The sequence below is a fragment of the Camelina sativa genome, chromosome 15 (assembly GCF_030686135.1).
Source record: "Camelina sativa cultivar CO46 ecotype springtype chromosome 15, ASM3068613v1".
NCBI lineage: Eukaryota > Viridiplantae > Streptophyta > Magnoliopsida > Brassicales > Brassicaceae > Camelina > Camelina sativa.
In genome coordinates this window covers 2,814,778-2,831,339 of record NC_141894.1, presented here as the reverse complement: position 1 = coordinate 2,831,339, position 16,562 = coordinate 2,814,778, and the positions used below count along the sequence as shown (strand labels likewise).

Below are 16,562 nucleotides of genomic sequence, written 5' to 3'. Positions count from 1 at the left end.
TGACAGCTTCACATACAAATTTATTAGAAATATCTCATCAAAACGTGTTTTCTTTTTTTTTTCTATGCTATTTTCGATTCAATTTTTGTTTTGGTGGGATCTCTTTGATATGTCCGATCATGCCAAATTTATTTCTTATATAAGCTTGCGCCATTTTTATACTTTATGCCAATTTTGTTTCTGTTAGTCTGATTCGCTGCGGCTGCGGTTCTGGTTTTTCTGTAAACCATACTATTACGGACTACACATAATGAATAGTAAATAAAAATGGTATAATCCGCAGATAGATTTATCCGCTTCAACCATTCACAAAGCGTCGACGAATATTTTTCTAATTTTCCGAGGTCGGCATACAAGTTAAAGTAAAGGGTTGGCAAAACTGAAAAGAGAAGACGTGACTCGTGAGGGTATATGTATATAAACGTGAAATTTTGGGTTGGCTCACTTTCCAAATAATATTGTTAGGGATTTAGCGATAAAAAAATGATTATTCCTTCAGATCATCGCTTAACTCGTGTGTTTCATTCTTATCACTTTCATATATAGTATGTTTTTTTTTTGCCTTCTGAAATTGATTGATGTACACGAGGATACGCGTGTACCGTTGATCCTCTTCGAGATTATTGCTGATGTGGCATAGATAAACCAATCGGATATATATAGTTTGTTTATTTTCTTTTGCGCTAATCCAATACCAATAGGCAATAGTAGTTAATTGTGTCAGTACTTTAGTCTTAATCCGACGATGCTCGAACAGAACAAACACCGTACGTAACATTTATCTTTTTAAGTTCTTCTTAGAGACGATCTCTCATCAGTTCGTTCATCTGTCTTTTTCTATTTCCCTTTTTTTTTTTAACCAAAGAAAGACCAACCAACCGTTAACAACGATGATCGCGCGACGGATCTGGCGGAGCCATCGGTTTCTCCGCTCATTCAGCTCTTCTTCTGTTTGCGCTCCGCCGTTTCGAGTCCCGGAGTTTCATTCTCAGTCGTCTTCTTCTCCGGCGTCGCGCCCATTCTTTGTTCACCCTCTCACTGTAAGTTTCTTCTTTACACCAATTTTTGTGAAAACTCGTTTGCTAAGAATGTTTGGATTTATTATGGTAATTTTTGGACCAAAAAAAAGAATCAAAAACAAGTTTTTGTTATGTTTTTGGTAGTTGATGAAATGGTGTGGAGGAAGTAGAAGCTGGTATTCGAACGAAGCCATGGCCATAGATTCGAATGCAGGGCTAATTGATGTGCCACTAGCACAAACTGGGGAAGGTATTGCTGAATGTGAGCTTCTCAAGTGGTTTGTGAAAGAGGTCTCTCTTGGTTTCTCCGCTCAAACTTTCATTCTTTCTTTTTTTGGTTCAATTGTTCTGTTTCGTTTCGTTATGAATCAGACATTTTTGTGTGTTTGCTTTTTTTTGCAGGGAGATCTTATTGAAGAGTTTCAGCCACTATGTGAAGTTCAAAGCGATAAAGCAACAATAGAGATAACTAGTCGTTTTAAGGGGAAAGTGGCTCTCATTTCACATTCTCCAGGTGACATTATTAAGGTTAGAGCTTCACAACATGAAACAAAACAAATGGATATTTTTTCGAATTTATATAGGTTCATAGAGTTGATGGCGTTAGACTAAGATTAAGTATGTCACACTCATTCTAACTTTGAAACTAAGTGATAGTGGATTATCAGCTAAACGACTTTGACATGTTAATCTTTTATATGTTTAAAGCTTCCGAAATATCAGATATATCAGATGTTTTACAATCACAAGTATTTATATGTGGCAAAATCTATTGATGCAAGGTTGGAGAGACTCTGGTTAGGCTGGCGGTTGAAGATGCGCAGGATGCTCTTCTAGTAACCGCTGATAGTCCAGAAATTGTAATTCCGGGAGGTTCAAAGCAGAAAACAGACAATGTTGTTGGAGCTCTCTCAACACCTGCTGTTCGTAACCTTGCTAAAGACCTTGGCATAGATATCAATGTTATAACTGGAACTGGCAAAGATGGGAGGGTTTTGAAAGAGGATGTTCTTAGATTTGGTGACCAGAAAGGATTCGTAACAGATTCAGTTTCTTCTGAGCATACTGTTGTAGGAGGAGACTCGGGTTCTGCTATAGCGAGTAACTTTGAAGATAAAATAGTTCCTCTAAGGTACGCTATTATCATGCTAATTTAACTCATCCCTGTGAGGCTGTGACTATATTAACCCTTGAAGTTTTCCTTGTTCTCTCAGGGGATTCAACCGAGCAATGGTCAAGACAATGACTATGGCTACAAGTGTACCACATTTTCATTTCGTTGAAGAGATAAACTGCGACGCACTTGTGGAGCTTAAGCAATTCTTCAAAGAGAACAATACAGATTCCACCATCAAACACACTTTTCTTCCTACTTTAATTAAGTCACTGTCAATGGCTCTAGCCAAATATCCCTTAGTGAATAGCTGCTTCAACGCTGAATCTCTCGAGATCATTCTCAAAGGTATAGGAACTTCTTATTTGTCGTTTTGATTTATTGAGTTTGAAATCCTTGGATTATAGATAAAGATATATTATTGGTTTATTGCAGGATCACATAACATTGGAGTTGCAATGGCCACTGAACATGGCCTTGTTGTTCCTAATATAAAGAATGTTCAGTCATTATCTCTGCTAGAGATTACCAAAGAGCTGTCACGGTTACAACATTTGGCGACAAACAACAAACTTAACCCCGAGGATGTAACCGGTGGAACCATAACTCTGAGTAACATTGGAGCAATCGGTGGGAAATTCGGATCCCCTCTTCTAAACTTACCGGAAGTTGCAATCATCGCTCTTGGAAGGATCGAGAAAGTTCCAAAATTCTCACAAGAAGGAACTGTTTATCCTGCATCAATAATGATGGTTAAAGCTTTTTTTATCTTGTTCACCATTTCTCAGTTACAAGAACTGTTTTTAATAACCAAAGTCTCTGGTTATGATTCAGGTTAACATTGCTGCGGATCATAGAGTACTAGATGGAGCAACGGTAGCTCGGTTTTGCTGCCAGTGGAAAGAGTACATAGAGAAACCAGAGTTGCTGATGCTTCAAATGAGATAAAGAAGGAAAGAGGTTCATGTTTATTTGTGAATCATTATGAATGAATGACACAGTTGTATGAATCTTCATCTTCGAATAAGATCATGACCTGTAAACTAAACAAAAGTAATAAAAATTCATATCTAAAATACCTCCACAGCGATCAACACAAAACTGCAACATATAAACACTAGCTAGCTTAATGTATCTATATCTAATAAGGATGCGCGTTAAGGATCAACAACGTTCGAATCAGTGTAATAAAAACAGTTCGCTTTCCAAAGCTTTTAATTACTTTTTTAAAGGAGTCGTACAAGACAAAAGAATATCCACCCTTACCGGCTCCAGTCACTTTCCACCATCACGATTTGAAAATTACAAAGCATACAAACAAGTAGTAGGCAATAAATCTATATAATCCTTACATTGATTCACGTGAGAGAGATGAATTTTTTTTTAAAAAGAGATAAAAGATGAAACTTTGCACAGCTTTCACCAGTTGTAAAACAAAAGATATTAAAAGCAAAAAGTAATAACTTTTTTTACGTGACCAAGTAAATGGGGGAAGAGCAGATAGAGATCCTCTGTGGCTGCTCCATGTTAAGCTCTCGTAAACTCAGATATGGAATCACCCTCGCCGGCGTTAATGTTCCCGCTATAGGTCCTGACGAATGTCTGTTTGTCGTTGTACTAGTACGGTACGGTGTGCTCGACCCGCTCAGACTCTCCGTTGCGTAAATCGGACCAGACATCGACATAGACCCGGTTACGGTGCGAAAGTTCCTAGCTCTACTACTACTACTACGGTCTTCGTTCATGGTGGAGATTGGCGATTTCCGCCATTTGAAGAAAGGGAGAGCTTTTTTCCACCAGCATCGTTTCTTCCTCTTGTTGCTGTGCATTGTGGATCGGGTCGGGTCATCTTTCGAAATGGGTTTTTGGATCTTGAACTGATGACCGTTCATGGAAGACTTTGCCGACGTTTCTCTCTTATGCTTCCTCGCTTCTTCCATAACCTTTTCAACCACAAACCATTAAAAAACAGAGTCTTTAACAGAGCATATATATTCAGAAACAGAGTCGAAACGAAACAAAACCATAGGAAAAAAAAAAAAGTAAAAATACCTGAAAGTAGTGGAGTTGAGGATCGAAACCATAGTCGGTGAAATGATGAGAATCAGGGATGGGGAATATTGGGGAAATGTTTGACATTTTTTCTCTTTTACTAGCTAAAACGTTGGAGTACTCCGGAGCTTTGAAGGTGGTCTTTTAATGGCGGAGAAATGGATGAAAGAGTTTGTGAAGAAGGGATGGATAGAACTAGAAGAGATGGCCGTTGGGAGAGTGTGGGGTTCACTCAAATTCAATGCAACGAGAGAGTCGTCTATTGTGTCATTTTCCAAACAACTCTTTACTTTTCTTCTTTCCTTTGTAGTATTTTTCTAATTTTACTTTTAGTTCATAAAAGGCCATACATGTTATTAAATCATCTCTTTTTCATTTCCTTTTTTAGTCAGTACAATATCATTATTTTTCCTTTCATTTCATTGTCAGTTTCTTTTTTTCTTTCCTTTGAATTTTTTTTTTTTTGTTTTGCATTAACATTTCATTTCTTTCCTTTTTCATTTCCTTTTTTAGTATTGATTTTTTAAAACGATGATCAACATTTCATTTTCATAGTAAAAGAAAAGTCAATCATATCATTTTCTAGTACCAAACTAAAATTTTAAAAATTCAATACTAATTTAATACTACTAAAGTAACTATACTTACAAAGTTACAATTCTAAGAAAAATAACTTCAAATACTACTTTTCTCCATATGATAATAATAATAACAATAAGCAGAAAAAGACACGTAAGTAAAACTTACTGCATCGTACACTACAAAGTCGTGGTTCCTTTTTAATTTCCCATGTGCATAAGCATGAAGGATCACGTGAATCTCCACCATAACGCACGCATGCAGCTCACTCAACGTTTTAATTTTGAAAATTACTGCAACTCGTCCTAGCTAAGCTAATTAGTATATATTTAAGATGTCTTAAAACATATTGAGGTTGAGATGCTAAACTCACGATGAGACGAGGCAATAATATAGCGAAAATTAATCATTCTTCAAACAGTATACTTATATTTATATTTATAATACAATTAAATTTGAATTTGAAAAAAGAATTGAACCACTTGTGTAATGGCAAGTGTCACTAGAGAGAGTCTCTTAAGAGTATAAATTTCTCTCAAATGAGAAACCCATTTAACCAAAAAAAATTTTAGAGACCTATTTTGAGAGATTCTTGGTGGAGTTGATTTTCTTTACACATTTGGAATCTCCTACATGTTGGGGGTATAGGGAACTTGTGTTTGTGGGATCCAAGTATTGCCACCCAAGAATCTGTCACCAGTGTATGAAAGAGCATCTTGGGGAGTTATTTTCCTAATCCCGGGCCATTTAACTCTTTGGGCCTGATTCGATCCAGGCCCAGTATTCAAATACTCAGCGTAGTATAGCGTCTTGAGCGCAAAATCACCACTCCATTCAAGCCACCCCGCCGGGTCGATGACGTCATCGATCAACGTCTTCATGACGATCGTCCTCGAGAACTGCTTCCACGGCCTTCCTAGGTAAGACTTGCTCACCGATTTCACCGGAATATACGCCGGATCTCCAGTTATATGGCAGTTATGGAGCACCAATCCGGTCGATTCACGGACGTCGGTTCGTCCCTGAGCGGTGACCATACACGATTGACCTAACTTAGGTTTTCGTACGACGATTTTACAGTTCTGGAGGATGCATTTGGCGTCTCCGAATATGAAATCGACGGTTCCGGAGACTGTGCAGTCACGGAAAAAGTGTCTGTGAGAGTGAACGTATAAAGTGTCTTGGTACCCGTCGAATTGACAGCTGTGGAACACGGCGTAATCCGCCGACACTCTTAACGCCACCGCTTGTCCTCCTTCTGGTCCAGCTGTGTTCTCTACTCCGATGTTCTTCATTGTGAAGTGGTCGCCTTCGACGACTGCGAAAATTTTTGGTAAATCCTAATTAGAATTTAGAATCCCTAATTTTTGAGAGACAGTGGTGGAGAATTGAAACTTACTGAGTGGTGCTGTTTGGAAGGTCTTGACCTTGCCGATACCGTAATTTTGATTACCGGTGATAACCGTCTTGGTTTGTCCATCGCCGATGAAAGTGACGTATGGCATTTTTCTAGTGACCATAACTTTCTCCTTGTAGATACCTTGTTTGATGTGGATGACGAATGGTACTGTGTTTCCTTTAGGTATAGCATTTAGAGCATCGTTTATAGTCTTGAACTGGCCACTTCCGTCTTGAGCCACCACTGCATTAGCCTTCACTGGTCCTGGTCCTGCTGCCATGAGCCGTCTTGCCTCTGGTCCAACCCATGTTGGGATACCATCTTCTGTCGTCAGAAGCTTCCTCGCGTAGTTTGCAAAACCTCCGGTCGAACCTGTGGCGTTGGAGTTGGGGAGAAGGGTGGACATGCTAGTAACCATGGCAAGGCTATTGCTACTAAGCTCTTTTGTTGTTTTGAAGATGTGTTGCATTTCTTGCATAAGATTGGACTTAATTTCCTCAAAGGAGTCCATACATGTTTGCTGGAATGCGATGGAGCCACTTAGCCAAACCCGTAGATCTTCCACAAAGGCATCAATCTTATCAACCGAGAATCCATGATCCATACACTTCTTCAAGTCCTCGATAGCATCAACCATCACCTTCTCACACAGCTCGAAAGCACCCTTTGCTTCTGGGTCTTTGCTAGCCTTGGCTTTAACGTCTCCTGAGGCTTTTTTAAGGCCTTCGTTGATGGATTTGATAGTGACGTCGAAGCTGAGTTTGATGAGGTCCATAGGCTCAGTGGATTTGGGAGAAGCGTTCATTAAGCTGTTTACACAAGTTTCTTTAAAGTCAGTTGGTGCACAAACTGCTTGAACTGCTTTGGTGGTTTTCTTGATCTGATTTTCATCGGCTTTTGGTGAGTGCCTAGACGTTACAACGGCTACAGAGACAACCATGATGACTAACAAACCGGAAACACTACCGGCGATGATGCATTTCTTCTTCTTATCACCGTCAAACCCCATTTTTTTATTCTGTTTCCTGTAATCACACGTCGAAAAAGGTACTTTTCTAATATGTTTGTTCTAGACGTGTTAAAGATGGAGCAGATGGGGCCTGTATCTGTGGCTATATAAGGCCCCTTCTAGCTCTGAAGTTTTTGTGTGTTTTTAGAGGGAAGGGGAGGTTTTGGTGTTTGATGTATGCTTAGAACAAATGGATTGGGGATTATATACAGAAGAGTTGTAATGCTATTTCTGGGGTTCCAGGAAAAGACATGAGGCTATGTTACATTTTCTGTCTTTAGTATTATTGTCTCGTCTAAAAATTAAACTTTCCCGCTTTTATGATAGCCTATGAATAGTATGGTCGTCTTGGAGTCATAAATTTGTTGGCTGAAGAGATGTATGCTAATTATGCTAAACATAATCTTGAAGATTTTTTTAGAAAATCTGTAATTCGATTGATTCTTACTAATTGGGAGATTTAAAGGTCAAGAGTAAAAGTAGCAGTAACAACGCATGAGAAGAATCTCATAAGGGTTAAGTTCCTTTCGCTGTGAAATGTCACAATGCAAATCATCATTTTTAAGTATAAACAATATGAAACAGATGAGAAGATCTTGTATAAACTTATTCAGATTTAATAAAAAGACCTAATAACAGCTTTATTATATTATCTAAGCAAAATAAGACTCATCTGATTCTTATTCCGAGAATCGAATTCGTAGATCTGTAAAAACTTTAAAGCTTTGAAGCTCTCTGTAGTTCTAACTTGCCAATGGTCCCAAGATGAACCTCATCAGGTCCATCAGCAATCCTCAGTGTTCTAGCCGTAGCCCACAGATGCGCTAAAACTGTGTCCGAGGATACTCCGGCTGCTCCATGAACTTGTATTGCCGTGTCCAGTACCTTTAACGCCATGTTTGGAGCTGCAACCTGAGTACCAAAATGATTTTGCTTCTTAACGATCTACTTTGTTCGATTTCTGACAAAACAAAAATTACAAAGATTATTACGGTTTTTACCTTGGCCATTGCGAGAATTCCTCTAGCTTTTTTGTTTCCAAACTTATCGAGATGATCAGCAGCTTCAAGAACCAACAATCGAGTTCCTTCAAGCTCTACTCTCAACTGTATCATACAACCACTCATATAAGAAGCGCTCATAATTAAGAAGTATTTGGGTGATTAAAAGTACACAGTGTCGTTTACCTTTGCAAGATCAGAGACAAAAGAACCATGCTGTGCAATGAACTTCCCAAAAGTTTTCCTACTAAGAGCTCTCTGGGCCATTAGCTCCATCCCACGCTCTGCTGCACCTATCAGTCTCATGCAGTGGTGCAATCTTCCAGGGCCTAACCTACCCTGATATAAGAAATAAAGCAAGCGACCAATAAATACAATCAATACTCTCTCTGTTACTGTAAAGCGCTGAATCTGTGTATCAATTTTAGTATTACCTGAGCAATCTCGAATCCACGGCCTTCTCCCAGGAGAATGTTCTTTGCCGGGACAACCACATTTTCGAAAGAAATTTCAGCATGTCCATGAGGTGCGTCATCAAAACCAAACACTGTGAGAGGCCTCTTCACACGTATACCTGGAGTTTGCATGTCCACTAATATCATAGACTGCTGCTTATGTTTTGGGGCGCTGAAATCAGTTTTGCCCTGTACAGCACAGATATAATCTCTTTGACTAACTAGCAGATAGAACAAATACATTCATGCGTGTGTATGTGTGTGTCTATATAAAAATAGATAGATGGATACATAAATTTTAGAGAGAAAAGGAACAAGGAAAGAAAACTAACCATGAGAATAAGGACTCTGCATCTGGGATCCATGGCTCCACTTGTCCACCATTTTGTGCCATTAATGACGTATGAATCACCTTGTCTGTATCAACAACAGAAATAGCTATGAGGACTAATGTGGATTCAGTCTCAGTTTTTAGAAATCACCAGTAGAGAAATTGAAGATGACATAGCATTCATTCTCTTTCGTTTTTTTTAGAGAGAATTCGAATTAAAGTAGATTCCAACATTAAGAGAATCGAAGAAATTCCCCTACCTTTGAATAGAGCACTCAATATTGGTTGCATCAGAAGATGCAACTTGTGGCTCAGTCATAGCAAATCCAGAACGAATTTTTCCCTCAAGTAACGGAATAAGCCATTCAGAAATTTGTTCTTTGTTTCCATACCGCAGTATCACCTACAAGATAGCACAGATTATATAGATACAAGTAACAAGCAATGAGACAACAACTGGACCCGTAAACATAATCAGGCTTTCCTACCTCCATGTTTCCAGTATCTGGTGCACCACAGTTAAACACCTGTGGAGCCCAAACAGAACGACCCATGATCTCACAAAGGTAACCATACTCCAGGTTCGTGAGGCCCTCACCAAACAATTGATCAAAAGACTTGCTCGAGAGATTATGTTTCTCGGTAGCCGCCAGTTCTCTTCTAGCTCTAGCAGCACTATCTACCTGCAAGAACCAAGCATCCATAAGTACAAACAGTCTCACTCAGGATAAAAAGCAATAAGAGTTTAGTAGAGAAAAGATGCATACAGGAACAAATAAGTTCCACAGGCCTTCTCTCTTTGCCATTTCCTTTAGCTTTTCCTCCTCGGGGTGAATGGTCCATCTCATATCTGATTGAGCAAGTTTGGAAAACTCGTTTTCCATTGGGTAAATGTGAGTTTCCATAAACTTGATCAACTTATGCCTTAACTCCAATACTTTTCTGTTAGGGATGAATCTCCCGCTTCCATCTACAAGGCTTTCATATGACGGGGACATGTCTCTTTGAACTGCATCACAAACGAGGAAAGTAGAGTAGCGATCAAATTACAGTTTATCCTATATAAGAAATGTAAAATAAACAGTTATCCTTAACAAACTTGAATTTCAAAGAGGTCAATCACCAGATGGAGGGTGTTCTGGAAGAACATTGTCACGTGCAATATAACCCAAGGCAGACTCTACAAGCTCATTAGCTTGAGCTCCTGTATTTCGAGCTCGTTCACCGGCAGAAGCATTCCCCTGCATGATCAGCACAATGTCAATGGCTCTACAACTGAATAGCACAAAATCTTAGAATAGAAAAATATTCCCAGGCAATACCATTAACCATCTGTTGTACACCCCTGTGTAGATAGAAGCAGCCCGAAACATAGAGAACGCTACGTAGAACTTCCAGTTTGCAGCAGGCCATGGTTTTCCCTAAAGTTCATTTGCCAATTTATCACAACAATCAAAATTTGAAAAATATAGGCAATTTACAAGGAACATTGACTTGGTACCTTTACAAGGCGACACAGGACTTACCGATGCAGAACAGTACTCTATGAGAAATTCTGGCATTGAAAGCATTCCTTCCGGTAGTCCAGCAGTTTCAAGACCTTCACTAACGTGCTCGTTATCAAGCTGAACATTTACGATGTAATGCTGCCAACAACATGAGCTGTATATCAGAGCAAGAAACAAATAAAAATGCTTTGTGAGTACAATATAACAAACAAGAATAGCTTATTACCATACAGCTGTATGCAACATCACACATTTGGTTCCCAAGCGTGGACAATTCCCAGTCAATTATTCCAATAACTCGATCCTGCAGCTTAAGGAATTCTCAGTAAGGTCTCCGATACTATCCAAGGATAAGAAGAAAAGGAAAAAAAAAGGGAAAAAAAAAAGAGCTTGAGAGTATTCAGACCTCAGAAGGATGAAACACGAGATTGTCAATGCGGAAGTCTCCGTGAGCAAGGCCTGATGTTGCACCTGTTGAATCTTCCGCGGGGATGCTTTTGCGCAACCAATCAACAAGCTCAAACATCTTTGGATTCCTTTCAGGTTTACCTTCACTTGTTGAAGCCAAATATTGTTTGAACCACCTATCAATCTGAAATGCAGATATCCGGAAGGAAAAAAAACCTTATCAAGAGATTAAGAGAAGAACAAACTAGTGAGTAATGATGTCGAAATTCACCAGCCCCCAGATTAAAGAACAAACCTGTCTTTTGCAGTAATTGCCTCGCCGACCATAGTTCTCAAGACCAATGGCATCCACATCAGCAGAGTGAAGAGATGCTAAGGCTTTGGCGGTTGCACGATAGAGCGCACTTCTCCTTTCAGGTGCTACATTCTAAGTCAAAATCAATGAAAACACACACAACTAACGTCTTCATATCACGAATGACTCACATCTGAATCTAGAAAAATCAAACAGCCGCATTCACATAACAGAATATCTTACCGGTAACTTAGGGTCTATGAAGATACGTCCTTCCATAAACTCCATAATGTAAAAGGCAGTCCCAATAACAGTAGGGTCAGTGCATAAGCAGAAGACTTTAGGAACAGGAACCTGTGTATGTTCACCTAAAGCCCGAAGCACCTACACATCCCACCATCAAAGTAAGTATTAAGCGTAAAAGCATCTACCTTTATTCCTGCATACCGTATCTACAAATTATAAGCAGCATCACGAATAGTTACAATGATTCAGAACGGTACTACAAAAACAAAAATTTCATCTTCTCCAAAAATCGAGTAGTATAATCAAAATCACCACCCAAAATTAGAAATACAAATTGACATGATTGAAACCTGAAACTCCCTTTCAACAGCATGAGCAGATTGAAGGAGCTTCCCAGGAGGCTTCTTCCTCAAAACGTATCGTTTCAAGGAACTCCCTGAGCCAACCTCAATCAGAAACGTCGGATTCGACTGCCCATGTCCGAACTGTTCAAAAAAGACAAAATTTCAGATAAAGTTTCTTCCTTGCCGGAAAAGAAGACGGCGATTTGGACAGTTTTTTACCTGTGAGACTTTGAATTGAGATGGGTTGGTCGGAAAACCGGAGACGTTGTCGGCGGCGAAACGAAACAAAGCATCGTGATCGAACAGATGAGCTGATTGGACACGTGTCACAAGATCGCCCGTGCTGCTTCCCATGTTTCCTTCTTCACTCCTCTATCCTCAGTCAGAGTTGTGCAATAATACCCAAATCCAAAAGATTGATTTATTCCATGCACAAAAATTAGCCTCTCTATCTCTAACACAAATACACGCATTGATACAAAACAAATAATTCCATTTACGGAAAGTGTCGATAATTTTTTTTTAACCTATTAAATACATTAGTTATACTTTTCTGATTTTAGGAGATATAATTCTATTTTTTTTCTTATTTCTCGATTTGTATATTTGATTTCGATAATCATCGTTATGTTATCGTGATTAATATGCAGCCAAAAAAACAACAAAGTTAAATAGTAGTAGTAACCAAATATAAGTAGGAAAAAGCTTATCCCCGGATATACAATATGATAGTTTTAGTTTATACTTTATACTTTATAGATATAGTTAGCCAACTCAAATTAAAATTTTGGATTAGGTGATTTGACTTAGGAAGTCATATTCACACTAAGAAAGCTTATACAAAATGAATACGTATCTACAAAAAAGAAATAACTTGCGAGGTTGATGAACAACAATTTTGGTCAAGCTATAATTAGAAACTTCGAAAGGGCTTCATACAGCTGACATTTAAAAATTCTAAAGCCCATTATTAAAAACATACAATAAAGGCCCACTTAGCCCATATAGTTCTCTCTAACTCGAAGCATCTGAAAAAAAAGACTGAAGAGAAGAAGAAAGATACACAACAGAAGCCGAAAACCCTCACCGGCGATGGCTCTTACACGGCGCTCATTAGCGACACTCCTAAACAAAACCCTCTCTTCCTCTTCTTTCTCTACGCTCTCTTCTCGTTATCGATTCGCTTTGCCTCTGCTTGAAAAGGTTTCATCATCCCGAACCGGACTAGGCCCGTGTTACATCTCGACCCGACTCAAGACATCCGGGTCTGGATACTCTCCGCTGAACGATCCTTCGCCGAATTGGAGCAACCGTCCACCTAAGGAGACGATTCTTCTCGATGGTTGCGATTACGAGCACTGGCTCATTGTCATGGAGTTCACTGATCCTAAACCTACTGAAGAAGAGATGATCAATGCTTATGTCAATACCTTAACTTCCGTCGTCGGCAGGCAAGTTCTCTCTTCCTTTCAAATTCTTCCCAATTCGTTTTGATCATTTGATGATGGATTTGCGTTTTTGTGGGTTATGGTTTTACAGCGAGGAAGAGGCAAAGAAGAAGATCTACTCTGTTTGCACTTCGACCTACACTGGCTTTGGTGCTTTGATCTCTGAAGAGCTTTCTTGCAAAGTCAAAGGTATCATTTTTTCAATTAGGGGTTTAAGTCTTACTTATGTTAATGCTGTGAAATGTAAAAGGGTATCTATATTTTGGTTTTGGTCTGTTCAATTGGTTTCGCTGCTAGGACTAGGAGGGAACTTCTCTTTGATCTTTTGATATCTCAGTTATTGTCTGTCCTAGTACGGTCATGAGAACATATTTATTATACTGTTCAGACATTTGATCCAGAGTTGTGATTCATTAGGATTGCCTGGTGTTCTTTGGGTGCTACCTGATTCATACCTCGATGTACCAAACAAAGACTATGGAGGTAATGTAACGTTTTTTTGGATTTCTTCTGTGAATAAATTGGGATAAATGAGATATGATTCTTACTTATTAAAGCCATCTCGTCTTTGACTCTCTGATGTTCAGGTGACTTGTACATTGAAGGAAAGGTCATACCAAGACCACAGTATAGGTTCACAGAACAGCGCCAGACTAGGAACCGGTCTAGGCCAAGGTATGATAGACGCCGTGAGACAATGCAAGTGGAGAGGAGAGAGCCATCCATGGGTCATCATCAAGCTCCAGCAACTCCAGGAGGAGAGTTCAACAAGCCTAGTACTTAATATAATAAAACCTTGTTGACATGAACAAGTATGCGTCTGTTATGGAGTTTATTAGGATTTACATGCCAGCTTTGTAAGAGATTTTTCAATTTATCCATAGAAGCGATCAATCATATCATCATTCTTGTCTCTAATGAACTGACTAAACAAACTCAAAGGTGAATTGAAATTAAAAATATATGTACAATGTATATAATAAATAATATATACACACACGAGAGATCATCATATGATATAGTTGGAACTGAGATTAAGAATCTTAAACCACGAATTTGTCAGCACACAGGTGATAATGTGATGTTCAACTTCTCCCTTTCACCGTCGGTCACGATCCTCACGATCCTCTTGAAGGCGAAGTGAACACAATTAGACAACGCGATCCAGCAAATCACTTCGTATACAAACTCCATTGCTGGATCGGACCAAGACGGAAACGAAGACTCGTCCCAATTCTCCCTTCCAAAACCACCACCGCCGCCGTGGTTCCATCCTTTTCCGCCTCCATCGTTTCCTCCGCCTCCAAATCCGAATGGACCGTCGTTACCACCGAAATCACCATCTAACAGAAACCGACTAAAATCACCTCCGTCGTCTCCATCACCGCCAAACGAAACTCGTCTCGTCCGTCGCTTTTTACGGATCCGACGGATGGTTTTATAAGAGCTAGATCTGACCGGTGGAGGAGCGATTGCATCAACGGGAAAGATAATCGCCGATGATTGAACGATTCCACTACCGGGAGATTGATGATGATCGACGGCAGAATCGGCGAAAGAAAGGTGATTGGCTAAATCCAACCTTTGAAGGAGAGATTTGCCAAACGCGATACCTTGCTTAGCCGTATAAACTGTGAGTGTATCGGCGACTAAAGAGAACTCCATGATTGATCACGACGAGGATCTCCCAAATCCACGAAACTGGTTTTGTTTTTGGATTAGGGATTATTGCAAGCTTGCCGGCAAATTCGGGTAATGACGGAGATATATACGGAACCTCTGATTTGGATCCGATGGAGGCGGATAAATCCGACACGTAATCGATTTGCGCGTTGAGTAGAGAAGCCACGTGTCTTGGTGTATTCGCACGTGAGTAGCACGCAAGAAGGGGTCCGGTTCTGTACATTAAAACGTGAAAGCCCAAAGCTGTGGGTTATATGATTATAAAAGAAAATATGTGGGTTCTATTTATGAATATAAGGGAAGTATGGGTCAAAAAGGCAATAACCTTGGGAGTATGAAGATTTTCATCTTCTTATTCATATCTCAACTCTCAAGGTAATTTTTCTACTTATTAGAGGATTCGAATCAAAGTAGATTTAAAAGTGATATGTTTATATGTGAGTTTTCTACACCATTTTCGATGGCATTTTCTACATGTTCTAATGTTCTTACAAGTTTGTTCGTTATGCCTTCTCTAAACAAAATTTGGTTAGTCATACTTCTTTTAGAATACTTTTTTTTAATCACGACGTACGTTCTATGCCGCATCATGTAAATCTCTACGACTTAGTGGCTAAAGTACGCAATGTGTCTTCTTGGAAACGAATCGAATTGTTGTGGACTGGGCAGATAACTCGAAGCACCTTAAGATAGTTGAGACCACCATCTACTATAGTTTATCACCATATATTTTAATTTTCAATGTCTACTTTATTCGACTAAACTCATGTTTTTAGTTACGATACAGAGAAAAACGGATACAATCCTTGTTCTTTTACTACATATGAACACTGATTAATATTAAAAAAAGAAAGAAAAAAATTCAATACTAGCTAGTTTAATAAAAAAAAAAAAAAAAATCAGGAAGTAATTGGCCATTTTTTACTAAAAATCAAGACGTTAGCATTCCCCATGTGATTATTACTTTCGGGTGACCAATTACAACCGCTATGTTTGACTTAATACTGATTTTGAGCAGTGATGAATTAGGTTTTGAATATATTACTGAAATTTGTTTGGCTTCATTACAACAAGTCAACCAAGCTAAAGAAAAACCCTATAGTTTAACTACTAATTTCCTTCATTCAAAACGCTAAGTATTTTTTTCAGCTTTCTTATTGATATACGTGTTTGTAACATTAGGTACATACTTGGCTTATGTCGAAAGCCACTTTCATATAGTACTGTTTTTGTTGTCTCAAGTTATAGTCAAACATCAAACACCAGAAAGCGAATCACGAAATCCCATCGGAATCCAATTTTCAAAGCAAAGCCAGAGATATACTACTACTACTATATAATACTACGATATTCAGATTAACATTTTTTTTTCTTCTGTATCTAGACATATACAGTATATATACATATATATTAGACTTCCGAGGTTTTTGATTCAACCCATGCAAAAATATTGTGCAAGGAATCCAATATAAAATTCTCTCAGCTTCAATGTTTCATGTAAACTGTGAGAAGAAGATAAGAGGAGTTGCGTTAGTCGCTTCATCTACTTTGATTGTTTTCACCTTTGTCATTTGATTTCAAAAAAAAGCATAAAGTGTATGTTCACTCTCTTCTTATTATGTATCACAAGTTTCGTGTTCAACTATTAAATTCTCAACATTTAACAGCTAT

The 16,562-nt window shown here is 38.8% G+C and overlaps 6 protein-coding genes across 6 annotated transcripts; 2 read left to right on the top strand and 4 right to left on the bottom strand.

Annotated features, from left to right (window-relative positions):
• The first annotated feature begins 550 nt into the window (after positions 1-550).
• Positions 551-3,209, top strand: LOC104744861 (lipoamide acyltransferase component of branched-chain alpha-keto acid dehydrogenase complex, mitochondrial). Its single transcript, XM_010465972.3, has 7 exons — positions 551-1,040; positions 1,164-1,310; positions 1,422-1,547; positions 1,802-2,151; positions 2,234-2,481; positions 2,569-2,885; positions 2,968-3,209. Exons 1-7 carry the CDS (start codon positions 891-893, stop codon positions 3,079-3,081), a joined length of 1,452 nt encoding a protein of 483 aa, XP_010464274.1. The 5' UTR covers positions 551-890; the 3' UTR covers positions 3,082-3,209.
• Positions 3,210-3,318: 109 nt separating this feature from the next.
• LOC104744859 (uncharacterized) lies at positions 3,319-4,491 on the bottom strand. Its single transcript, XM_010465971.3, has 2 exons — positions 4,186-4,491; positions 3,319-4,076 (listed from the first exon to the last, which is right to left on the bottom strand). Exons 1-2 carry the CDS (start codon positions 4,270-4,272, stop codon positions 3,603-3,605), a joined length of 561 nt encoding a protein of 186 aa, XP_010464273.1. The 5' UTR covers positions 4,273-4,491; the 3' UTR covers positions 3,319-3,602.
• Positions 4,492-5,173: 682 nt separating this feature from the next.
• On the bottom strand, positions 5,174-7,473 carry LOC104744858 (putative pectinesterase/pectinesterase inhibitor 23). The gene is made up of 2 exons (XM_010465970.3): positions 6,164-7,473; positions 5,174-6,082 (listed from the first exon to the last, which is right to left on the bottom strand). The coding sequence occupies exons 1-2, from the start codon at positions 7,170-7,172 to the stop codon at positions 5,394-5,396; spliced, it is 1,698 nt and encodes a 565-aa protein (XP_010464272.1). The 5' UTR covers positions 7,173-7,473; the 3' UTR covers positions 5,174-5,393.
• A 202-nt stretch (positions 7,474-7,675) lies between these two features.
• LOC104764388 (putative acyl-CoA dehydrogenase IBR3) lies at positions 7,676-12,558 on the bottom strand. The gene is made up of 17 exons (XM_010465969.3): positions 11,980-12,558; positions 11,767-11,901; positions 11,414-11,554; positions 11,171-11,302; positions 10,874-11,059; positions 10,694-10,771; positions 10,486-10,605; positions 10,282-10,380; positions 10,083-10,200; positions 9,727-9,968; positions 9,448-9,642; positions 9,220-9,362; positions 8,961-9,045; positions 8,608-8,817; positions 8,360-8,512; positions 8,174-8,278; positions 7,676-8,084 (listed from the first exon to the last, which is right to left on the bottom strand). Exons 1-17 carry the CDS (start codon positions 12,112-12,114, stop codon positions 7,890-7,892), a joined length of 2,472 nt encoding a protein of 823 aa, XP_010464271.1. The 5' UTR covers positions 12,115-12,558; the 3' UTR covers positions 7,676-7,889.
• A 223-nt stretch (positions 12,559-12,781) lies between these two features.
• Positions 12,782-14,126, top strand: LOC104744856 (multiple organellar RNA editing factor 3, mitochondrial). Its single transcript, XM_010465968.2, has 4 exons — positions 12,782-13,211; positions 13,300-13,397; positions 13,626-13,691; positions 13,796-14,126. The coding sequence occupies exons 1-4, from the start codon at positions 12,853-12,855 to the stop codon at positions 13,990-13,992; spliced, it is 720 nt and encodes a 239-aa protein (XP_010464270.1). The 5' UTR covers positions 12,782-12,852; the 3' UTR covers positions 13,993-14,126.
• Positions 14,127-14,131: 5 nt separating this feature from the next.
• Positions 14,132-15,116, bottom strand: LOC104744855 (uncharacterized). The gene has a single exon (XM_010465967.3). It carries the CDS (start codon positions 14,871-14,873, stop codon positions 14,268-14,270), a length of 606 nt encoding a protein of 201 aa, XP_010464269.1. The 5' UTR covers positions 14,874-15,116; the 3' UTR covers positions 14,132-14,267.
• Positions 15,117-16,562: the final 1,446 nt, after the last annotated feature.